The sequence below is a fragment of the Lutjanus erythropterus genome, chromosome 17, assembly GCF_056507025.1.
Source record: "Lutjanus erythropterus isolate fLutEry1 chromosome 17, fLutEry1.hap2, whole genome shotgun sequence".
NCBI classification, from domain to species: domain Eukaryota; kingdom Metazoa; phylum Chordata; class Actinopteri; order Lutjaniformes; family Lutjanidae; genus Lutjanus; species Lutjanus erythropterus.
In genome coordinates this window covers 5,526,861-5,552,719 of record NC_139333.1, presented here as the reverse complement: position 1 = coordinate 5,552,719, position 25,859 = coordinate 5,526,861, and the positions used below count along the sequence as shown (strand labels likewise).

Sequence of the window (25,859 nt, the reverse complement as noted above, 5' to 3'; positions counted from 1 at the left end):
AGTCATGCATTTAGATAAAAAAAATAAAATAAATAAGATTTTAAAAAACTGAAATTGTGAAATATAAAGTAAATTATGAGATTAAAAAGTCAAAATGATGAGATACTATAATTGTCTTTTTATCTCATAATTTCGACTTTTTATCTCATAATGATATTTTGATATTTATGAGGGTTTTAGACGGACAAAACAAGACATTTAGAGACATCACCTTGGACTCTAAGAAACTGAGATGGACATTTTTCACAATTTTCTGGCATTTTATAAATGTTGCAGCCTTACGTTAAACATCACAATTAACTTTAGTCTTTGTTGTTATTTGATACCCACTAATAAATAAAACTATTTGCACGCTGACTTTGGGCAAGTAGATTTCTGACACACATTTCTGATTAGAGATATATCAGCTTCATATCTGTACCAGCATATACAGCATGTGGTCCAAAATGCAGCCATATAAAAACTTTTTTTAGGAATATAATGCCAACTGTGCAGCTGCAACTGACAAGTATTTTCATTATCTATTAATCTGTTGATTATTTTCTCAATTAATTGATCAGTTGTTTGGTCCAGAAAATGTCAGAAAATGTTGATCTGCGTTTCCCAGAGTCCAAGATGACGTCCTCAAATATCTTGTTTTGTCCACAACCCAAAGATAATTAGTTTACTGTCAGACCTTTTTTTAATTAAAAAAATACTCAAAACAATTGATCAATTATCAAAATAGTTGGCAATTAATTTAATAATCAATTAATTTCTTCGGCTTTATAGGCACCATTTTATGTATAATTTTAGTTTGTTTTATGTTTGTTTTCATGCTCCATTTGAATAATTTAACTTCAGTTCAGTTATAAATTTGACCCCAGTGATAATGTTTTAGTGACTGTTGTTGGTCATGGGGCTCCACTGAATGGAGTCTGGCAGCAACTCATTCACAAAAGCTCTGAGTACGCAGATGAGTCATTATTAAAACCCCAGTGATATCTCAGACCCAGTGTCGTCATTGGTTCCTCACCCTCATGTGTCTGTGGAGTGGGATATTTTGTGAATACTAATGTGAAGCCGTGACTCAGATTTATCGAGTGCTTTAGAGGTGGAGGACAGGAGGATGTGCTTAAACCAGCCGTGGGTGCGTCTGGTTCAGTTTACCTAAAGGAGAAGGGGAAGAAGGCCTACACGTCCTCAGCAGCCCTAACTGTCCCAGGGCATGTCTCGACTCACAGACTGAGGACAGAAGGGGGGAAAAAAAAAACACACCAGCAAGTGTGTGTTAGACTACTGTGGTGTTTCATTTGCATCACAATCCCAACACCGCAGTTTGGATGGAGTCATAAAATGGAGAAATAAAACGCAGCCCAGCAGGAACACTGCCAATAATGATGCAACAGTGGGCATGCAATGCTGCATGCAACGCTGCAGGACACCAGTAGATGGCAGCACGTCACTTCAAACTGCTTCTGAGTCTTTGTTTGGTGGGAGTGCTCTAATGTCAAAACAGGACTGCTGTGTCAGACTGTTACTGCTGAAGCAATGACACAATGGGTGATACAGTTCATGAAAAACCCCAAATTAACTCCACAGTGAGATGAAGCTTTGGTCTGACTCTTAATTAGCCACTGAGCAGGTAACCCACCTTTGACCTCATGGTGCGCTCTGAGCGTTTGGCCGCAGCAGCTGCCATCTTGAGGATGTCAGGGTTGCTTTTGGACTTCATGATATCTAGAAGGGAAAACATGTCACAGCTTAAATAAAGAGAAACAACAGAGAAAAGGTCCTGAATGCTAACTGAGTCGACACACAGTGGACCTCATGCAAGAACCACTCGGCAACAAATTCATTTTTAATAGGAACATATAACTGATTTTAGACATATTGTCAAATTCACACTGATCAAACCAGTGATGTACGGAAAGTCTTTCCTCAAGAGAGGAAAAACACTTGTTTGACTTAAACGTTAGAATGCCGTGGGGCGCCACTGTGCTCAGAGGATAAGACGCAGACCGTGACCTGAGGGTGATGAGAAGATGAAGCAGCAGGGTTCAAAAATAACAGCCTCAGAAGGCTATGCACCACAATGGTGGGTAAATGTTTGTACCGAAATGTAAAAAAAAAGGAAAATATATATATATATGCTGCGAGTCTCTACTAGGGTTAATGAATAATCATTAATTGTAATAATTTCACCATTTAAACGTATTAATCTAGAATGAATCGATAGTCTAGAATTGGCAGTAACTGTGCCTCATCTGAAATATTTTTTTTATCTGGCAGTGGCATTTGTTGAATAAGGAAACTTTAGTGATAAAAGGACAAAAAACAAAACAGAAAAATGAAAATGAGAAAATAATTGTGTTTTGAATCTCATTTGATTGTTTGGTTAAGGAAACTGCACAAAATTTGCAATCCTAGTCCTTTCTGCATTTTGGTGTCATTTACAGATGTGCTGTGTCTGTCCTCTGTTGTCTTTTGGAGTTTGACACAAGCAATGATGTATTCAAGTGTGTGTTTGTTTTTTTTATAATTTTTCTTGGTAGAAATAGATGGCATATAGTTATGATTTGAGCATCTAATGATTAAAAATGCTGCACTGAAAGAGCATGAAATTAATGACAGATGTAAAACAGGAAAAACAATTGAAACTTGCCCATTTTAAACAACTTTCGTGACCATCTGAGTACAAATTTCTGGGTTTACAAACACAACATTCTTGTAAAACAGGTCCCCAACTATGTCTGTGATCATTTTAAGTTGTTTTGTACTTGTACATAATACACAATGTTGTTGAGTAGTTAAATGACTGAAGGATGAAACATCATAAAAGTGGTTTCTGTTATAATGTAAGTGCAGATTTGATGGCTGCTGATCTCTTCTCAGCAACATATTTCATATCAGAGTCGTGCTGATTGATTGGATGTGTAGGAATATAACTGCTGAATATATTTTTAATATACTGTATTTTTAATGCATTGAAAAAATAGCCCAGCTCATGGTAAACCAGCCCAAATTCTGTCTACCAAAATCCATTTTAACCTATACAATGCAACCCAAATCAGCCCAGCTGGGCAGAAAACAACCCAATCTGGCATATTGCTTTAAAAAAAAAAAAGTTTCTTGGGCTTTTGTGCCTTTAAACGATACGACAGCTGAAGAAATGACAGGAAAGGGGCCGTAGGCAAGAGTTGAACCGACGGCTGCTGCAGGGGACTCAGCCTCAGTACATTGGGTGATCACTCCACCAACTGAGCTACCAGACAACTGAACATATTGCTTTTTTTTTTCAAGTTTTTTATCATCTGACTTCATGTCAAATCATTCCTTACTTATTTCACAGTACAATGCTGCACAGACAGTTTCTATTTGGTTAGGGTTCAGATTATTTGTTCAATACTGCTCAAAATTGGACTTGAAGCTCCGTAGTAAGACAATCTTCTTTTTACCCATCGGCAAACATTTTTGTGAAATGTTCAAAAGAAGAGAAGCCGGTAGCCCTCATTATGTGGCAATATGGAGGCATCAACTATACTCATCGTCAAATCTTTCCAACACGCACCTCTTCATGAATAGTAGTCAAAAACAATTTACTACCTCAAAAGAGGACAAAATTGTTCTTGCATGAGGCCCACTGTGTTTCTCTTTTTCCATACCATATCCTCCTCGCTCCACCTCCTCCAGCGACGGCTCGCCGAGTGCCTCGTGAGCCAGCTGCAGCTGGTCTCTGAGCCGGCCCAGATCACGCTCTGCTTTGGCCTTGACGATGCTCAGCTCTGTATAGATGTCCTTGTACTTATCTGTTGCATATTTCTTGTCCTGAAAACACATTGTTTGGCAGTTCAGATAAAGGCTGTCTCTCAGCTAGGAATGGATGGACCCAGTTAAATGGGCTTTAAAGTTGTATCTTAAAGGGATAGTTTGTTTTTTTTTAAGTGGGGTTGTATGAGGTGCTTATTGATAATCAGTGTATCACCTACAGTAGATGGCGGTTGACACGCCCTCAGTTTAAAGAAGCAGCTGGAGTACTAGTGTAGGAAGCTAAGTAAAGTACTGCTGTGCATTTTCTGTATTTAGAATATTTTCAGTGCTTTATCTTGCTGTCACCAACTGATTCCACTGGGCATGTTGCGTCTGCGCCATGGTTTTGATGTTTCTTTTTTTTGTCTGTTTTTATGATTGCAAGTCTTCACAGGGTGTTTTATATTGAAAAGTGGCCTGAAATGGACGGGAGCAGAGCGGAGAGCTGCTTCGAGGAGGCAATGCGGCTCTACTGGTGGAAGTTCAGCTCTGATGCTTGCAGCGCAGCCGTGCCCAGTAGAAATAAGACATCAGAGACAGCCTTTTTATGAGAGGAATCCGCCTTAATATGAGCTAAATATCAGCCTTTCCAAAGCAACCAAACTCCTTAAGCAAAAACAGTCATTTTACCTTGCAGAACACAGAAGCTGCTTGTCTACTGCTGCGTCTATCACTTATTTCTTTGTGATTTTATGCGATTTCTGTGAATCCAAACCAAGCTTTTAAAACACAGAAGTCACACATTAACACAAACGCAGTCATCAATCGGTGTAACAGCAAACCAGCAACTCCTGTGTTCTGCAAGATAAAATTGCTGTTTTTCCTGAAGGAGTTTGGCTGCTTTGGAAAGAACAATACTCGGCTTGTATAATAGCATTTTCCCTTCAGACATAAATATATAGGGTACACTTTAACTGATGTTAATGTCAATGTTAATGTTGTCATTTGCTATACTGAGGTGCTGTATACAGTGATTTCTTGGTGTTTGGGGGTAGAAGTCCTTGGAGAGAGACTTTATACTACGTCCCTAAAATATTTCAGAACCCATTCTAATATTTGTTCACAGTTTCTTTATACTTTTATCTGTAGCTATATTCTGTGCATTGTATTATTTTCTCCAGTACATTGCTTAGCTCCCATGATGGCTGCTAACTAAAATCTACAGTAGGTAATACAAGGACTATGGACAAGTACCACATACAACCCCATTTCTAACAATCCAAACTCTCCCTTTAACAGAGAAATAAAAACATACTCTTTGGGCAGCTTGGAGTTCGTCTTTCAGGGAGTTGATCTCTTGCTTCAGGTACTGGACCTCTGACTCCTTCACCCTCAGCATCACCTAGAAAAGAAGACTTTTTAAGAACCTGTAGCCACAGGAGCATCAGCTGCTAATTAACCTCTCACTAGTACAGACTTGACTTTGTCTTTTATGGATTTTATGGACATTTTTAGATTTTATCGCCTTGTTTAAACCTTACTTCTAACTCATAGAGCTCTTTCCCCTGTATTGTGGTGTTTGTTTCTCCTACGCCATCCTCAGATGTCATGGAGCGCATCTTAGTGATCTCTGCCGCCAGACGGTTGTTCAGCTCCTACAAAAGTCACAAGCAAGAAGCTTAGAACAGTTGTGCAGACCAGCAGGACGCAGTGTGTTCCTGAGTAAATATTTGTACACAGGTGTGTGGTGTGTGCGCACCTGGTTGTGTGCGTTGAGCTCCTGGTTCTCTCTCTGACACTGCCTGAGGGCCTGCCTCTCGGCCTCCAGCGCCTGGGCCAGGTGGGCGTTTTCCAGGCACTTCTGGGAATACTGCTCCGACAACACCTCGATCTCCCGCTGGAACGAACACAGCTCCTCCCTGAAACAAAACACGACACCACGCTGAGATTAAACCTGATGCGCACGGTTTTGGTTCAGGAGCAAAAGGTTGCAAATACAGCTAGATGTTCGAGCTCAATATTTACAGTCCTGACAAAGCGTAGCATTGTTAAAAATGACAGGCTGTGACGCAGGAGATCTTGACCCTCCCTTTCACTGTGACACAGCTTTGGGATCGGTCACAGACTCAGTACACACACATAAAAAATACTGTCAGCACAATGAAGTGCAATTCGATTTACTGTCAGCACCTGCACTTCCACATATGTCAACGAGTTCAGTGTTACAGCCTGGTGAAGACTGACAGGTGAGTGTGAATTTCCGAGCACCTCGACATGTCCCAACAGGTCGTGAGTGACAGCTGCAAAATCTGACAGCTCAGCATTTTATCACCTCAATTCAATTTATCAAACAGTCAGAACAGCCTTAAAAAGCACATGAGGAACAGAAAATTGAGATGGATGGATGGATACTGGATTTTTGAGTCAAACATCATCAAGTTCAGAAAATATTCTTAGCCTGTATTTTTTTGGTCTCTTTATTTAAAACTGTTTATTCTTTATCCTTAAATACAGTTCTTTCATAAATTACGTCTCATCGTTACATCTACCCCCAGCTAACGTCACAACCCAACCTAGTAGTGGGGTAAGTTGTAACAACTAAACTCCTCGTATTTGACATTAACTCATATAATCTGCGATTGCTTAGCAGACAAGAGATTTTATGATCAGGGATCCTGCATTAACATCAGCGTTGTTCTAAACACCAAACTGCAGTTATATAAACTGTAAAACTTACTCATGCTGTCTGCGAATCTCCTCTATGTCTGCATTTTCTGTGTTGCTGTTGGCCTTGCGAGCCTTGTCCAGCTCCTTCTCCAACTCTGTCCGGTGGGCGTTTTTCATTGCTTCAATAGCTAAAGTAACAGACAAAAAAGCTTTAATACATACAGCACAACATTTATACTTAGTTCTAAAACTGTAGTATTACGGTAGTGGGGTAAAATATGGCACCAAGATCATGTATTAGTGATAAATGACCACAGCAGCAGCTTTGTGCTTTCTCATTTCTTGACAAATCCACCGTGTTAAGGAGAAAGAGACTTTCTTCTGTTCAGTCAAAGATCATCTGATGTAGGATGTTATTTACCAGCGATGGTGGCCGCTGTCTCCTCAGCCAGCAGTCGCTCTTTCTCCTCTTGCAGATTCTCCAGCTCTCTCTGGTGTTTCCTCTGCAGCTCGTCGATCACCTTCTGATGGGACTCCTCCATGGCGGCGAAGCCCCTCTCGCAGGTGGCCTACGAGACAGGAAAACATGGTACGACAGTGAGTTCATGGGCCTTCTGGATGTGGACCAAAAGGTTCTCCTTGAGCTGAGCAGGGAAAACCCCTGGGCCCTACAACAGAAGCCAGTGCAGATCATCATCGCAGTTTATTTCCAGCAAATAACTTGCAAGCTACAGCCTGTTAGCCATGAGCAAGTTGAGCCTGTGTGAGTACAAAAAGGGTTAAGAGGAATGACAGGATCAACAATACACTGAAGGAATGCATAGACAATGAGAGAGGAGGGTGTAAGAAAGTATATGCTGTCATGTTCTCTCCACAACAGAACGTCAACTGATGCTGCTTCTAAAATCCTTCTCTCAAACTGAGCTCATGTTGTTGAATTGTGGCTGAAGTCTGCTGCTAGTGTGCAAATCCTAATCTGCCTATGGGCCAAATCTTTGATGGAATGTAGAGTTAAGCTTATAGCCTAATACAATCATGAATAGCTGAGCGTCTGAGTCGCTGCAGTTAAAGGGACAGTTTGGAATTTTTGAAGTGGGGTTGTATGATGCACCGATCCACTTTTATCTGTTTCGATCAGATTCCGATACATGAATTTGGATATCCAACAATACTGATTCTATAACGATAACCAGTGCTCTTTTTTTTTATTGACGTTTATTATTCTTATTATTTGTATTAGAAAGATTACATGAGGCCGAATCTGAACTTCAGCTTTGGTGGTGAGAAGTTCTGTGTCAGTTATTAATGCACACCCAGTCAGTTTGCACCATCTGGAAAGCTTGTTTAGTTTGTGTAATCTAACTATTATAATAGCATTCTTAAACCATGGTGGGGCACTGTAGGATTGTGGCTTGGAGTTTAAGTTTGCTATTTTATGTTCCAAAATACAAATGCTACTTTTTTATCAGTGTTTGTAATTGTTGTTAGTAATTTTCATTTTTGTGCTGGATTATTGCTACACCATGAGTGAGGTGTCTACTACATTTCTTCTTGGAACAAGTTTTCCTTGTACAATATGCTAATGAAGAGTAAATGGGAAAAGTACTATTCAACTCTCAATTCACAGTGCTTACAATAGTATTTACAAAGCACGTGGTGTTGTGGGTCTTAAATCGAAAGGCGGATCAGTGATGCAAGTCTGATTATACTCCCAAACGAATGCATACACAAACAGCTGCGGATACAATTAATTCTATTCCTACTACTTTGAGGAGTTTCCTTGGCACCTGTAGTGGCCGCATGGACAAGTCCACAAACAGGTATGCACACCCACAACAAATTTGGAGTACGTGGCTGTCTGCGCTGAGCCTTAACGGACACCCTGTGATGGCCGACCCCAGCAGATCCTCGCACCATCTCATACAAACCCACTTCAAACAATGTGAAGCATCCGCACAGGGCATATCTGAGATCAGCTTGCTAAACTGGCACATTTGGGTGGCATGCAGAAAGGGAGAGAGGAGAATAATCCTCATCAACACACTTTCAGTAAGAACCATTACACTGCTATTATAACTATGGTGCAAGTTTCCACAAGAAGGGATTTCAATGGCCTTTACACTAGCCCGACTAAAAACCTTGTCCTACTTCCGTCCTCTATTCACTGCCACTAATCTGAGGACTCAGTCGACGGCTCTGGCCTGGCCCGCGTCCCTCTCACTGCCTCATTCTAACTCCAGCCAACCAGGGGAAATCGAGGTCCGGTGTGTTTTCACAAGGATCAAACCCCCTGAGAGCTCAGACCTAGGAACCCACTGTGAGAGGCTGAAACATCTCCCCCGCAGAGCAAATGTAAACTTCCTGCGCTGACCTCAGACCATGCTTAAGCTTTATTTAGAAGCATGTCAGGCGATGTATCTTGTGTGTAAATATATCTTAGGTCATGGCTGGGGCATGGAGTCCACTACTCAGACACCGCAAAGTATTTAGTTAGCTACGACATGAGCTTGTTATCTGAACAACTGTTAAACACTCCCACCACAAGTAAGTCAAACTGATCTTCGTGTCACAAAGTTATCACTTAGTCTCATTAGACCAAAATAACAATAAGTGCCTGCTGCTCAATAATTATCCTGTCTTAACTTTGCTTCATTGTTTTTCTTTTAAAACCTTGTTATTTCTTGAATTGAGTTATTGGATACCTTCCAACCTGGGCTTCAGATATTTTTACTCTTCTATTACAATCTCAACATTTAACTGCCAAGTTAGAACACACAAAAAATAACCTTTGTATTCAAAGGATAAGGCTGGTGATATTCTGCGTTTTCTTTTTATCAACAAATCCCATGAAAAGAACAAAGCAAAATCAAAAAACAATGAATCCAATCCAAAAGTATTGTGTGTGTATCAAAGCCTGTTATACCCTATTCCTTTGTGCCACAGAGCTCGTGTCATCTAAAAACTATTATTAAGATATTATTGAGCTACGCTGTTGCTTATTAATCCACAGCAGAAAATAGTTCTCAAGAACATTCCTATTCCTCCAGTTTGAGTTAACATTCATTAAAAACTAGTTGTTTTAGGAAATGACTGAGCCTTTTTTTCAAGATGAAACTTTATATTTATGAGATAAACAGGATGAAGGAGTGAGAAAGTACACATCAGCTGCATTTCCATTGCTGGATCTTATCCAGGGACCAGGAGCCTTTGCAAGAAATCAGTGCATTTCCACCACACAGACCAGGGTCTTAGTTCTGGGGACACTGTTTAACCCCCTCACCCGCAAGAAGTCCCTGCTCAGGGGGTAGTACTTTCCAAAAGTACAGGAGCTTTGGTGGTGGGGCTTGTAGTGACGAACATTACTGATTGGTTGAGTAAAATACGCAGCCCCAAACCTTTAATGATGCCTGTCTGTTTTATATGGCTGCATCATCAAAGACTCATCAGCTGACCAATTTGCCTAATCTTGGCAGGTTTTTGGACTGTAGTGGAAATGCAAACAATGGGCTGAAGGAACCTTCATGTTCCTTGAAAAGTTGTTCCTGTGACTAACAGTTTGTGGCTATTGTAGCTTTTGGTCTTTTCATGGGGATTGTTGGTAGTGAGAGAAGTATAGAATAAGACCAGCCTTATCTTTTCAATGAACAAAGTAAGCTAAAATTAAACTAAACTAATAATGAAAGTAAAACTTTACCACACCTTAAAGGGTTGGTTCACTCAATTCACCAAAACAGTTTCCCCACATATCCCTTGTGGTGTCCTGTCACGCAGATGCAGTTTTAGTTTGATTTGTAGAGGGTTTCTGGAATTTTTACAACTAACCCAAAAAAGTGGAGGTGAATAAAATTTGTGTTCTCTGAACCTGTGATACACAGAACGATTAAAATAATAAATTTCCAAAGGTTCAGCAGCAACAACCTATTTCAGGGATTATGTTGAGAGTCATTTCTGTTGAGCATGACATTTTTCAGGAGCTGTGAAGAGAACAAATTAAATATGTTCACCTCAACTGTATTGGGCAAACCTTCATAAATAAAACCAAAAACTGTTCATTTGGCCAAATACCATTAAGGTAAGTGATGAAAATATGTATTTTAGAGAGTTGGGTGAACTGACCCTTTATCACGACATGACATAAAAAGCCTACACTTTGGAGTTTATTCTTAAACTTAGTTTTACAAAATAATTAGTCAAGATCTGCTCACTGGCCTTTTTTCCCCCTTTTTTTTCTAAAGCTGTCATTTCACTGCCTCCACCAGCAAATGAAGTTGTTGGCTCAGCTGTAACAGAGTTGTTTTATATACTACTTCCTACCATGTGACCAGGTAACTTCACAACAGAGCAAACAACTCCATTTGCTGCTGACAACCACGAGATGCAGTTGAGAGCTCTAGAACAAGCTAGTAAGTAGACCTTGCATTAAAATGGTTTAGTCAAAGAATTTAAATGTTATGTTATTTGTTAAATGCCATCACCTATTATTCAGAGAAAGTAGGGATTAAAATCGAACCGTTAGTAGAAACAGCCAAAGGAAAAGAGATTAGACCCGTACAAATTAAGGTCATAGCCGAAATAGCCTAATTTTAGATGCTAAGTGGCAAAATAGCTAATTATGATCATGTTTATGAGTCTAAATATTCTAAAGTGTTAGAAAGGGTCAACTCTTTGCCCTTAACAATCTAAAATGCAGCATAGCTGAGTCAAAGGATTAGATTAATAAGCACATTGAACTACGACCAGAGGAACTCATTTCAGAGGAGAAGAGACTAATATGTGATGTGGTAGTGTGAAAAAAATCCAATAGCTTCTGTGTATTTTTTCATGGCTGATCTAATGTTCCAGCAGTTCTACAACTGCTGGTGATGAAACTTCACCAAAATGGGTTCCTCAGTACATGACTACTGCAGCGTCAATGATCACATTAACCTAAAAGAGGTTAGTTTTCATGCAACACAGAAGAAAAGAGGTCTACAGAACGAAGAGCGAAGAGTAGGGTGAGCGGGGTTAGGAACGGGAGTAGGGGTTGGGGAAGGAAGGGGGATCTGGGAATGCCACAAAGGAACACAAGGCATCACAGATGGACGACGGCAAGGACAAGGAGCGCTTCCACCTTCAGGTTTTCCAGATCTTTCTCGTATTTCAGCCGCAGAGTCGTAATGTCTCCCTGCTCTTCACGCCGTCTCATCTCTTGGGTCATGACTGAGACTTGGGTCACCAGTTCTTGAATGCGCTCCTTCAGGGTGGATGTTTGGGCAGAGGCGTGATGCGCTGGTCTGTCCTCATCTTTCGAGGTCTTCTCCGGGTTCGCCGGACTCATCATGCCTCTCAGCTCTTCCATTTCCCGCTCAAACCTCTCCATGAGGTTTGCCCTCTCCCCCTCGTGCTTCTTCTTCAGATTCTCCATGCAGTTTGTCAGCGAGTCGATCTCTTTCACATTTTCTTCTGAACAGACACGCAGTGCCTCACTGGCCTTACTGATTTCCTGCCTCAACTTTTCAGCTTCCTGCTCATAGCCGTCTTTGACCTCTCGTAATTCCTTCTTATGCTTGGCAACCAAGTCATGAAGCTCAATGCATTTATCCAATGAGTCTATGGGCTCTCCTTCGATCTGGATTAAAGTCTGTGGCCCTGTGGTGGCTTTCAAAGAAGCCTCAGATAGCTGACTCTGAAGATCTGCCAGTTTGGACTGAAGATCTCTGGTCGCTTCTCTCAGTTTGGGACAATTTGGACAATCCAAGCTACCATTCTGAACTTCTGTCTGATTTTGCTTTCTTTCTTTCTCATGTTGGACTTTCAGCCTAGTGATCACATAACACATGCAGGCTTCTTGAAGTGCGTCAAACAGATATTCAGAGGACTGTTTCTGTTCTCTACCACAATCAAAGCCTGCTAGAGCCAGAGACAGAAGCTTGTCATCATTGGCCATCTTCACACTGGATGCAATCTGCTTCAAAATGTCTGACTTTGCCTCCAAGATCTCTCTTAACTCCTTATTAATCAGAGTATTTGTTTCGTTATCAAGCCATCTGTACATGGTTGCAAAATCTAGTTCCATCACTTCCTCACTCTCAACTTTTGCTTTTGGAAAAATCCTCTTAATCAAGAGCATCAAGCGCTTCTGTGCCATCATTTGTTCTGCCACACCTCTTTCACAACTGTGTCGGTCTTCCCCTGGCTTTATTTCAGAAGCACCAAACAGCTGGCTCCAGAACTCTCCCTCTATTACCAACCTCATGTCTTTCTGACTCAAATGGAGTGTTGCTTCTTCCAAAGAACCAAATAAAGTGCTTTTTAAATCACTGAACTTTTTCTCTACATTAACATCTACCTTTGCTAACATCTCCAAAACCTGATTATTTGCCTCATACTTCTGCTCAATCTCTTCTACTACTTGCTTTATAAGTCCTTTATCATCAACCTGCTTCTCTCCTGCCTCAACACACTCACTAGCTGTCTTTTCAACTCTACCTGTCTTCATTTCTAACTTCTCTCGCAGCATTCTTATTTCATTTTCAGCTTCTCTTAGCTTCTCTCTACTGACTCGCTCAGATTCCTGGTTTAGTGCGATTAGTTCACTGTTCCTGGCTTCAAGTTCCAAACAGTGCTGCTCTGTAGACTGAAGGTTTGCCTCCATCTCTAATAACTTTGCTTGCGAGGCTTCGAATAGCTCTTTGAGCGTCTCTTTCTCTGGGTGTAACTCCTCGTCCTCATAATCTGCTCGAAAGCCCAGACCTTTCAGCGTGGCCTCTTTTAACTGCAGCTTCTTCTCAGTGTCTTTGAGGGTGCTGCCAAGCTCCTCCAATGTAACCAGAGCTTCATGAAGCCTCAGGGATTTCTCATTCAGCTCCCTCTCATAATACTCCCTGTCTATAGCATACGCCTGGTTTTCAGCCAGTTCAGCCTTCAGTCTTTTCAGCTCTTCCATCACCAGATGATGCTGTTTGCCGCCCTGCTGGCTGATCAGCTCGGCTTTCAGTCTATCTATTTCTCTGTCAGCCTCAGTCAGCTGGTTCACTATCTCCTGACATCGTTGTTTCAGTGCCCCGTTTTCACTTGTTAAAAGCTCAATCCTCTGAGAGAGCATCCCAATAGTCATCTCATTTGTCTCTGGATGTTTTTCGATTTCTGAGAGAGGGCCATAGGGGCTTTTCAGGCTCTCAAAACTGTGCTTCTGAACCTTCCCCACCAAATCCTCCATGGTAAGAAGACGGGATTCGTATTCACGAATGCTTTCTCCTGCCCTGGCTAAACTCTTTTTTAAAGTTTCATTTTCTATCTCCTGCTGGTACTTCCAGGTCTCCAAGAGCTTCTGAAGTTGATGTTTCTCTGCTGTCTCTCGATTACAACTATGGGATCTCAACACTCTTGCCAGTTCCTTCAGGGTCAGAGGTATATCAATTATACAGTCTTCTAGTTCTTGAATTGCCTCTGAGCTGTCCTGGAGCAAGAAGCTAACTGTTTTTTGGACAGGTTCGGGAGAAGGACCTTCCAGAATGGATGGTTTTGGGGGTTCAGAAAAGTAAGGTTCCTTGATGTGAGAAAGTGAGAGGCCAAGCTGTGCTTGCATATTGCGCTTTTTCAGCTCTTGCAGCTTCAGGAGCTCTTTGGTCTCCTGGTACTTCTTTGTTAAACTCTGTGCTTGAGAACTAACCAGTTCGGGCCTCTTCGTCTGGGGCGTCACATCAGCCTCCAGACCCAAAGGGTGCTCCAGCTTGGAAAAGGGGACCAGACATTTGGTTAACACACAGCAGGGGAGACACAAAGCTTGCTAATAATTTTCAGCGTTAACTACCAATCATTTCCCTCTAATTTCTATTAAAAAGTCACATTACAATTATCTTTCCCACAAGATAATCCCAAATTTTATAAATTAACAGTGATTCAAAACAAATTCAAAACTCATTTAGGTTTTAATGGTGTAAATTCAAAGCAAAGGAAAGAGATTAAATGGCCAGGGTTAGTTAATCACAACAGAGCATGCACATTAAATGGTTAAAAGTTACTTCATGTGGTAAGTAATGCAATATTAGTTTCAGCTAGATGGTTTACTCAAGGATGGAAGGCATACCAGGTCCTACAAACACATTTCTGAGGTTCTCTGGTCCAAGCTCATGTCTTGCACCAAAGCAATGCTTTTCTGAGTGGAGATAGTGAATAGTATTATCCAACTAAAATCTAATATTCAAATATGTTTTCAGACTCTCTGCATCAGTGACAGTGCAAGTCACTTAAGTCTTCTATTTCAAAAACAAAAAGCAACACAAAAACTGCATACATTAATCTAAAAATCACAGCAGTGCCTAACTTTAACTACACAAGCCTATACAAACTGAATCATTTATACAAGTAATCATTCAGCCTCACTCTGGCAAATCCATCCATACATCAGCACACAAGCACAGAAACTCATCCAACATCACACACTTATGCCATTTGATAGCTACATACAATATTTGTTAACAGAATAACAAATGGATGGTCTGTATAGCAGTTAATAGAAGATGAGAATCTGACATCCATGCAAATAATTAGAAAACAAGCCAAGAGGTTATTATTCATACATGTTGAGCCAAACATTTCAGCAAGTAGAACTATTGTGCCAGTGACTATTGAGGATAATATCACTCTAAATATAAATAAAAAGTAATTAAGTAGTTGTAGTCAAGTACAGGGAAGAATGATTATGATAAATATTAAGATTAATATCCAAAATTTCTAAATGAACAGATGCAAGAACCTAAAAAAGAAAAATATTAATATCTGAAGCTAACTAACTCTAATAACTATAAATTATAAAATAAAATAAAATAACTAGAAAAAAGTTAAAATGGATATAAAATGTTATTTTTTAAATCTTTATCATTTTTGCTAGTATACTCTAATATAATTATATGAGTATATAATTTTATATACTCAATATTTTGAAGTACATACAATGTAAATTAATTTGGTAGGTATGTTTCCATTCACACCCACACCAGAAATTCAAAAAGAGCTGAAATATTGCAAAAAATATTGCTTGACTGAAGTAAACATTTTATGTATTGATAAAAAATAAAATTTGGAGATAAAAATGCAAAGGAAACATTGTTCTTAGCTGTTGAGTTGAAAAAAAAAAAAAATCCAAATTTTTCTCTTCCTCATTTAGAGTGAAATAATCCTCAGAAAGTCACATCAGCAACCACAAATCTTGAGTTCCTTGGTCCAAAACCAACGTCATACTAAAGTAACAGCTAGCATGAGTTCAGATACAGTACAGACCTATAACACAGAGACAGGAAATTAACTAGTAGAAGCCAATGTAGTTATAAGATATCAATGTTCTTTTCCATGCAATGAACTCATGCAAAGGCACATATCTGTAGCCATTTTGTTGCTTCGATGTCAGTTTGTTTGATGTTTTCTTACCATAAAATACAACATGCAAAGAAGGTTACAAAATGGAGGAGAAAATACTGCTCAACTGAGAATATACGCATGAAATTTACAACAGGATTTCCCATCATAGCAGAGTAACGTACAGTGCAATGCAGCTGTGCACCCGATACACAGAGACTAATAACTCACCGGAGAGATGTAACCTGTCCGGATATCCTGCTCTCTCTCCAGAGCCGTTCTCAGCTGGAGCTCCAGCTCTTGCTTGTGCTTGTTTGAGTCGAGGAGCTGCTGGTGACAGCTCTCCAACTGAGCCTTCAGGTCCTCTATCTGTAGGAGCAGCAGGGAGAACATTATGAATAGTTTAAACAGTGGGTTTGGGGTTTTCAGCCTGAAAAATTGATAGTTTTGACGTCAAAATCGATTGATATGATTTTAAAGAGCCTGATTTTTTCAAATTATAGGAGCTGAGATTCTTATTAGGCTACGACTCACATAATTAACAATGTCCTAACAACCAGTAGCAAGTTAACGTTTAAGATAACATTTGACAGGAAATTTACACAGCTGTTGTTAATTAGTATTCATTCTGTGAGTTGGCAAAATTATAAAACTGAAACTTAGCAGTTTCCTAATTAAATTTACTCTGCATGCAAGTGCTTGTGTATTTTGCCAAAAATGCTTTTTGTGGAAGAGCAAACGCCATTCTACATCAGTTCTGACGCCTGAAAAAATAAGAATTGGACCGTTGATTTAAAATGGGCAGTCCTCTAACTGGACAGGAGAAGACACTCCTCTGTATGTGGGCTGTGTGTCTTGTTGGGCTCACTGCAATCAATTTCTATCATTGTCTTCTTAAGACTCATATTTATGTCAGTTGTGCATGGGGTCATTGAATATATACAAATGCAATACAGAAGATTGACTGTGTGCGTGTGTACATTTGATATGTTTTTTATATATTTACATAAAGAAATAGCTATCAGAGCTGCAACAATTAATCGATTATTAAATAACCAGCAACTATTTTAATAATCAACTAATCATTTTAAGTAATTTTTTAAAATAAAAAAAATATCCAAATTCTCTGATCTCAGCTTCTCAAATGATAATATTTTCTGGTTTCTTTCATCCTCTTATAACAGTAAACTGAATATTTTTGTGTTTTTGACATAAAAAGACATCTGAGGATGTTACCTTGGGCTTTGGAAAACAGTGATCAACATTTTCTGCCATTTTATGGACCAAACCACTACTTGATTAATAATCGATTAATCGAGAAAATAACTGACAGATGAATCGATAATGAAAATTATCATTATTTGCAGCCCTATTGGCAGTGCTATTACGTTCATGTTGTACCAAACAAAAAGTGCACAGTGCTGCTAATCTTATTTGCAGTTTTCAATATAAAATGTGGTGAAATTATTATTTTTTCAATTAATCAATTAGTTGCTTGGTATATGAAACATCAAAATGCCCTCAAAGGTTAGAAAATGGTGAAAAATGTTCATCAGTGTTTCTTAAAGCCCAAACTGACACTGTCTGTCTAACCCAAAAGTATTCAGTTTACTGTCAAAGAGGAGTAAAGAAACCAGAAAATATTCACATTTAAAAAGCTGAAATCAGAGAATTTCAACTTTTTTTTCTCCTCATAAAATAACTCAAACTGAAAGGTCGATTATCAAAATAGTTGGAGATTAATTTAATGATTGATTAATCATTGCAGCTCTAAGTTCCAGTCATTTACATTTCATTTTATCTCATGTACTATTGATTCTTCCCCTGGTTTGCAGCTGGCTGAGTGTGTATTTACAAAATTTGAAATCGGCTGAATAAACACTACACCTAATGAGTGAACGTACCCCCTGCTTGTAATTCTCCAGTAGTTGCTCCAGCTCTGCAGTCTCTCTGGATTGCACCACGCTGGGCAGAGGGACCCTCCTCTCCTCCCGTATGGGTGTACTCTCCACCTGCTGCCAGTGTTGCTCAATCACCTCCTCCACTCTCTGCTGCCTCTCCAGAGACGTGGAACCTAATGAATCAGTTTGTAGGACCCCCTCTCCGCTCTCATAGTCCGTCCTTCCTCCTTCTTTAACGGATGTCTGCTCTGCCGACGAGCTGGTCACTGACTCATACCTCTTCCGCCTCTCTTCTCGTCTCCGACTGCGCTCCAGCTCTCCCAGGTCCGCGTGGAGGCTCTCGGCCTCCTGCGCCCGCTGCTGAGCCAGAGCCTGAGCGATGGGTCTGAACTCTGCCCAGTCGAAGGTCTTGGAGCGGCCTTCTCTTCTACGTTCACGCGCCCGGCTCTTTATGACGCCTGCAGAGGATTCTCTCTCCACAGACGAGGCCTCAGAGGAGGGAGAGTCCTGGGTGACGTCCGGCCGAACCAGACCCTCCAATGGGGAAAAGGAGCTATGATCCTCAGTTGAACTGAAAGGGAGTGAAAAGTCAGACAAGTCAGTTTTAGCTCCAAAATGCTCATCCCAAAAGATAGACCAGAAATTTTGTTATTGACTTATATTTACACATACACAATGACTAGCTTTTCTTGTGTTTATGTCACTTTTCCACCAAAGTCTATCAAACAAAAGAAGGAATGCTACTAGTTTGTTTTTTTTCTGAAAAATAAGACCTCAGGCTGAGAACACTAATTAAAATAAGTGAAGTGCAGTGACAATCTGTTGCCATATCCCTCAAATATGCTTGTAAAACACAAAAAAACATTAGTAAAACAACTCAACACACTACTGGATTACAGAGTGTGTAAAAACATGACAGACCAGCGATTGAGCTTTGAAGCAAACACAACACTGCTACATCCAGTGGATGTCTGGGGTTAATCATCCTTCCAGTTGAGATCAGAGGCTGAAGTATCTCATTATGGCTGAAATGTGTGTAATAACGCTGACAGGACTGTACTGACCTCGCCACGTCAGGGGCAGTGGAGGGTCTGACGTTCTTCATGACTGCCTGGATCCAGTTCCTGCGTATCCCTGCTGTCATGGCTGACAAGGTGTGCACTCCCTCTTGAGTCTAAAACGTTTAAAAGCACCGTGAAATGTAAAGTGTTTACACAAAAACATTAGAGACACACTAATGCAGCTTAAGAATATCCAAGCTACAGATGAACAAAGTTATCCATACTGTTGCCCCTCTGACACAGTGTCAGCAGCAATTACAGCTTGTAAATTTCACAGTAAAAGTTACATAAGATGTTACAGGACAATTGCATTGAACGACAATACAATGTTTAAAGGTTTTACCCTCTTAAAAAAGGTCAGGATTGTGTGGGAGGACCACAAAACACTTTTCTTATGCTAATAAATAATATCAATGTCTGAATAAATGACCATTCATGGTAACAACATTTGTTTTTTACAAGAAATCAAAGCCTCTTACATGTATTTGGAAACCATAGTTGCGTTGAGCCTGGTACTCAGTTACATTGCAGCAAGTCGACAGGTCGATCTCTCCGTCCAGGTCAGAGGCCTGAGGGAACACAAAGATGACCAGGGGGAAAAAAAGATCAAACAAAGAAGTGTTCGACACTGAAATATGCAATAGATAGTGAAGATGCTCACCTCCTCTGCTATTGAATCTTTGTAGTATCTCAGGCTGTGATCTGTCAGAACAAACCAGTATTTCTTCCACTACATCATAGGAAAGAAAAGAAGACAGAGGTGTGTAAGAGCACAGCAGACTCAGGTAATAAGATATAAAGAAGAAGCGGACACATATCGACCGTCTGATCAGTCAATAATCCTGCTCTGTGATGGCACACAGTTGGCCTCTCTGTATATCACATGAAGATGTACTTTCAGGCTCCGCCCTCGTCTTTTAAGTCTATTGAAGATACAACATCAAAGTCTGACCACACCTCTGTAAAGGCCATAGAATGCTACAGACATTCAGGAGTGCTTAAAGTGGACAGTCAGATGCTGTTTGAACTGGCTTTGGACTCCCTTTTTGATGACTCCTTCATTCTTTTTCATAAAGAAACCTTTGTAATTGAACTTTGAACATTTTATCTGTATTTACAGCACTAAGTCAATGAAATTAGATATGTCACTTCAATTTAGGTTTTACTCTTGATTTAGAACATATAAAATAAAAAAAAAGGCAGATAAACAGTTTGTAAAGTACCTGGCCTTGCTCATCCAGCTTCACCATCCAACCTTTCTTGAAGTTTAGTAAATCCGGCTAAAAACAAACAAACAAACAAAAAAGATATTGAGAAAACATCAGCCTGAAGCAGCACTGAGAAAAAAAACTCTGGGTGTCAACATGCAAGATGACCTCAGAAGCAGTCAAATACAAATATAAACCATGTCAGTTTTCTTTTGTTGTGCAGAAGAAGTGCTGCAGAAGTTTTCCACCACTTATCTTAAGATATAACTAACACTTTCTATGAAGGTCATGTTTGTAATGTATTGTAAACACATTCATAAGACATTATAATACATATTTAAGGCTTTATAAAACTCCTGAAAATTGTTAATAATCATGCATGACAACTTATAACAAGGTCTATAAAGTATAACTAGCAGATAATATTTTATAAGTTCAGCATTCATAATGCTTTATACCTCCTTGTCAAAGTGACAACAGTGTTTGAAAGAGTCCTAGGTTACACAGCACATTATAACTGGGCCTACGATAACTTAAAACCATTTTCTGAAATGGAATAATGCCTTATAACAGGGTGTCTACATGTGTGTCCATTCATTGGTGGAAAGATTGACTATGTTTTATATATTCATTCTTAATGTCTGTCACCAGGTCAGATTCTTTGTGAAATCAGATGAAATGAGGCTGTCCCCTGGCAAAGTCAGAGTGAGTAACAAGTCAACCAGTTAACAAGAAGAAAGATGGGGTTTTTATTTACCTAACATTATTTTTGACATTATATTTTGAGGTTAAGGTGGAACAAATACTACCACTTTTGTCAACAGGGGCCTCCAAAATGATCAAAACATGAAAGTTCCTTAAAGACTAAACAGAAGCACTGGAGGAAGTACTGAAATTAGGTAGAAATCTACCAACCTTTAATTAGTTAATGTGACTTTAAAACATTTCAAGGACCTTTAGCCACCCTGTACAAACATCATACAATTGCTAATAACCTTATACAATGCTGCCACTGTGTGTAAAGCTCACAAACTTATGTTATAGGTTATTGGTGATGTTTCTTAGACATTACTCCATTTCAGAAACCCGAGTTTATAATTTATTTCATACTGTGCTCTGGTTGAATACTCTTTTCTGATTGGCTTGCAGGTCTGCATTAAAATCTTTGAACACACACGTAGTTTGGCTCAAGTTTAATCACCATAGCCATACATTAAAGAGCACAGCTGTCAAAGCTCACACCACTTCCTAACTGGAGGCGATGTGAGTGAGTGAACAGCTGATCGCTTCAGTTTTCTTTAATGAGGATGTCCTAACCTGCTCTGTGAGTCAGCGAACAGGCTGAGATAAGTGTCGCTTGCTTGAAAAATCGCTCGCCCTGGCTTTATTTCAGCCAAGCTTCACGCACCTCCAACATGTTTTATCTGGTTAAAATGGATGCGACATCCTTGATTTTTCTGTTTCCCCTCATCAAAGCAGTCAAAAGGAAAGACGAGAAACTCATTAACTGACGTGGCTGAGAAGAACAGCACCTTTTATCTGATCCACAGCAGCCTTTTTACAGGAAAAAGGACAGTGTTTAGAAGGAAAAAGGGGAACTTTTGGGAGATACAAGTAAAGTAAACGTTCCTCCAATTACATAGACACAAGGCTGATTTAAGAAAATTATGTTAATTATGAATAATTAACTCAGACACCTAATTTACTCATCTAACTGTGCCCTACATATGAAGGCTGAATCCTGGGTTTGATTCCAGCCTGCAGCCATTTGCTGCATGCACTCTCTCTCCTGCTTCATGTCATATCTTTAGCTGTTCTATCGCAACTAAAAGACCAAAAGCCCCTAATATATATATATATATATATATATATATATATATATATATATATATATAACAAAATAAAATAATGAGTTTTATAAAGCCTCATAAACATATTCTAATATTTTATGAATGTGCTTATGATGCATTATAGACCAGACTTTCACAGAAAGTGCTACCAACATAACAAAATAAAGCAGAATACAAATTCACAGAAAAAAGTAGCCAGAAACAGTTCCTACATGACACTGGTGATACATCAAATTCAAGTATAAAATCATAGTCATTGTTCAGAAACACATGCTCAGTCAGTCAGCTGGGGGGGGGAGAAGTTGACCCCACCAATGGATCACACAAATCCAAATCAGATCACATGAGAGAAATGTGGACCACTGGCCAGGGGCAACTTCTGCCACGTATGTTGCCGCTCTGTGCTCCTCCAGCTGAGGATGCAGAACCCAGTGCTCAGTACTGCTGTAGTCTGCTGTGACTCCACACAGTGGAAGAAACACACACATGTGCATGGTGACCCACGGAAGCAGTGGTAGATTGTGATAAACACACTCTCACGCACACTCTCACACGCACACACCGTCACTCCTCCAGTTCACAGAAAAATAACAACACACATGGCGCAAGATGGGTGCAATGGATACACACAGCGGGTAAAATCTGCACACAGAGGGAGCAGAATGAGGAGTATAACCTGGAGAGGAGAGGGAGAGGAGGGGGCTGCGCTGCCCCCTGCAGCATGGAGGTTTGGCCTACAACATCCACACCCTCGCACCACCACACCAAGGTCAAAGAAACATTAGGAAAAAGACAGTTTTAACTACAGTTGACATCGTGTACTGATATCAGGAAATTTGAAATGGGATGACTGATAGATCTCAGAGGAAGGAGAAATGCTTTTACTCAAGTTAATGGAGAGATCAAAGGTCAGAGCTGAAGGTGTGCGAGTCATTTACAAGAAACACTTTAAGCCATTTTGTTTATTGTGATAAACTCATAATACTGCACTACATAGCTGCCCCACTTTCCCAAGTAGACCTAGAGAGAAATAGCTGTTGGGAGGTGATCACAGAGACCTTTCTCAATCTTTAATTCTCCTAACTCTGTTACCTAACAACATCTAGCCTTCCAGCCCCAACAACAACCCAGCGACCTCTCTCCACACAGCTGAAGACCTGGCACTGATGCTGACCCTGGATCCTACAGCTTAGCAGAACAGGAGAGGCTTTGTCTGGCAGACCAGAGACACACCGAATTCAACATCTTCAAACGGACTTTATATACAAGTGCTGGTTGATGTCAAAACAACCAGAACAAATGTGAACCCAAACCTCATCGTCAGCCAGATCTTACTAAATCTACCTCCGCTACAAGTGCAACAGTTTGTTTGGAATGAAATGCAGGCTTTTTAGCAGCATCGTGGGAAAAAACAAGCAGCCTGATTTGTAGATTAAAACTCTGGTTTCAGGTGTAGAGCTGAAACAACCAGATGATTAATCATTTGACAGAAAATAAATCATACATTTTAACAATCAACTTATTATATATAGCCAGTTAGCAAAAAGAATTAACATTTCATAGACAAATCAGTGAATCAAGGAGAGAACTGTTACTTAAAACCTTAGTCAGGTGTCAAGATTAAACAACAACACTGGTTGTTGTATTAAGGGGATAATTTGGATTTTTTTCAAGTGGGCTTGTATGATGTACTTATCAACGGTTAGTGGATTTACTACAGTAGATGACGGTCGACATGTCACTATATTGGAGACGCAGCAGGAGTACCAGTATAGGAAGATAGGCAATAAACTGCTGTGGACAGGGTCAGCCGTGAAATGTATTCTAGCAATCTTTAAAAAAAAACAAAACAAAAAAAAAAAAAACAACACCAGCTCGGGTGTATGGTATATTTCAAATATTTCTCCACCTTGCTGCCAGTCAGCTTTTTCCAATGGGAGACCACCATTATTTAAGCCAAATATTGCTCTCTCCAAAGCCACCAGATTTCATAAGCAAAACTGTGGTTTTAACTCATAGACCACAGGGCAGTGATTGACTTGCACTGCCTCAAACAGTTAGTTTATGTTATTGTGTTATTTTGTGAATTTGAATTAACTCTTTAAAAAACTTACAAAAAGTTACAAAGTAACGACATCAAACTAACAGATTGAGGCAGCAGTAGACCAGCAACTTCTGTGAGTTAAAACCGCTGATTTTGCCAAAGGAGTTTGGTTGCTTTAGAGAGAGTGTTGTTTTCCAGCTGACCCTGTCCACAGCAGTACTGGTACTCCTGCTGCTTCTCCAAAATGCGGTTGTGCCATCTACTGTAAGTAATACAGTGACTATAGATGAAGTACCTTGTACAACTGCACTTCCAAAGAATCCAAATTATCCCTTTAACTTGCACTGACCAACAATATTTGTTATACTAACACTTGTACTGACAACCCGAGAGTGAACAATCACTTGGCTCTCTGTTATGGCCCACATATGGACTATGTGGGTTTATATCAACACACAAGCTCTGATAGACCTGCTGTACAATACTGACCAAACACTGAACAACACACAGACAGCATTACCCCCTCAAGAAAGTCAAGCTTTTAGCATCTCACAACACTTATAACACCTTGGGTAAGCAACAATGGCTGATTCTGGGTTCTCTTTACAAAATCATCAGGGTACTTTCCCAAAGCAGCTTTCATGAATCCTCCTGGTGATAAATAAGATGCATAATAACGTCATTTACTGGTTAAGATGAGCCCACTGTGGTCGCGATGAGAAGTCATTTCCTCTGTAAGAACATGTGGATGATTGGTGTTTATATGCATGCTAACCTTTGACAGTGACAGAGGATGTTGTGGAGACGAGTAAACACTCACCGTCATGACCGACTCAGTGGTCCTTCTGTCCAGGGACTTTGCTCTCCTCAGGGGCGGCAGCGTGGAGGGGAAATCCAGACCATGACCCGCGTCATGCCTCTGCTCCTGAACAACAGACACAAAAACACATGCAAGTTTTTCTGTTAACATGTTTTTAGAAATCATTACATTTTTTTTTAACATCATTATTCTCATTTTCATTGAAAACACATTAAAAATGATTATGGTGTATAATGTTTAAGGATCTGTACTAAACAACATTTTCTGAAGTGAAGAAAATGATGTGTTGGCCAGTACACCTCTGCAGCACCACAATATTGAATTTAAAATGGTATTTTGACACACATTTCACCTTTAAATATTACACATCCTGTAATTTGAAAATTGGAGGCTAAATTGAGTGACACTCTCATAGTCAAAAATACACAAAATAAAATAGAAACAAAAAAGAATGACACCTTTTGACTATGTAAGTCAACATGTGAATACAATTATCACACATGTATAGCACAACATCTAACTTCTGTTTGCGTGTGCAGTGATGTCATAAAACCGCTCCTTCTTTGTCAAACCCACATATTCTGTGAGGACCAACTCTGCGCTGAACCAAAGAGAATGAAAACAAAAAAACACACTGATAGCGTGACGCTGAACTCACAAACTCTAAATCTGTGAGTGTGTATTGTTTGAAAGCAACACTGAGAATAACAGACAGCTTAGTTGTGCGTGCAGTACGAGGCACACAAGCAGTCTTTATCATCTTTATCTGTGTACGTACGTGGTGGTTTCATCTGCGCATGACTGACAAAGATCTGGGGCCAGGACAAAAGTGTTTAACAGTGTCCGACTGTGACTGTGTATCAGTGAGTTGGGTCTCTGTGTTCCTATAAAGTTGGGTTTGGAGCGGTTCTAGCCCAGCACGGAGGGCCAGGGTGGGAAAGGGAAGCATAATCACCAGGGGAATCCCACCACAGAATGGAAACTGGAAATGAATACAGCACACACTGCTGACCTCTGACCTACAACTAAAACAAAGACAGGACAGAAAGACGGAGAGATGGAGGGAAGAGGGCGAGGGTGAAGGGAAAAGATACAAGAGGAGGGGGGAGGAACGGGGGAGGGGAAAAATAAAAAGCAAAACCCACGCTGGTAGGTCCGATGGCGAGCTCACATCTGTGCCGCCATGTGATGTTGTTTAAAGGAATTGTTTACAAGTTTTACTGTATCTGTTGTAAACTGCAGC

The 25,859-nt window shown here is 40.0% G+C and overlaps 1 protein-coding gene across 2 annotated transcripts in view; it reads right to left on the bottom strand.

The window, feature by feature from the left end:
* The window catches only part of mpripb (myosin phosphatase Rho interacting protein b), a 55,563-nt gene that overhangs the window by 1,998 nt on the left and 27,706 nt on the right, over positions 1-25,859 (bottom strand). Inside the window, exons 9-23 of one of the 2 annotated variants that reach the window (XM_084740609.1) lie at positions 24,617-24,721; positions 19,918-19,974; positions 19,356-19,424; positions 19,174-19,263; positions 18,698-18,807; positions 17,637-18,204; positions 15,964-16,101; positions 11,507-14,107; positions 6,818-6,965; positions 6,467-6,584; positions 5,489-5,648; positions 5,271-5,384; positions 5,045-5,131; positions 3,645-3,807; positions 1,634-1,719 (exon numbers count right to left, since the gene is read on the bottom strand). In XM_084740609.1, coding sequence (XP_084596735.1) covers positions 1,634-1,719; positions 3,645-3,807; positions 5,045-5,131; positions 5,271-5,384; positions 5,489-5,648; positions 6,467-6,584; positions 6,818-6,965; positions 11,507-14,107; positions 15,964-16,101; positions 17,637-18,204; positions 18,698-18,807; positions 19,174-19,263; positions 19,356-19,424; positions 19,918-19,974; positions 24,617-24,721 — 4,614 coding nt within the window. Of the gene's footprint in view, positions 1-1,633; positions 1,720-3,644; positions 3,808-5,044; positions 5,132-5,270; positions 5,385-5,488; positions 5,649-6,466; positions 6,585-6,817; positions 6,966-11,506; positions 14,108-15,963; positions 16,125-17,635; positions 18,205-18,697; positions 18,808-19,173; positions 19,264-19,355; positions 19,425-19,917; positions 19,975-24,616; positions 24,722-25,859 lie in introns of both variants that reach the window. The other variant, XM_084740610.1, reaches the window with a different exon arrangement.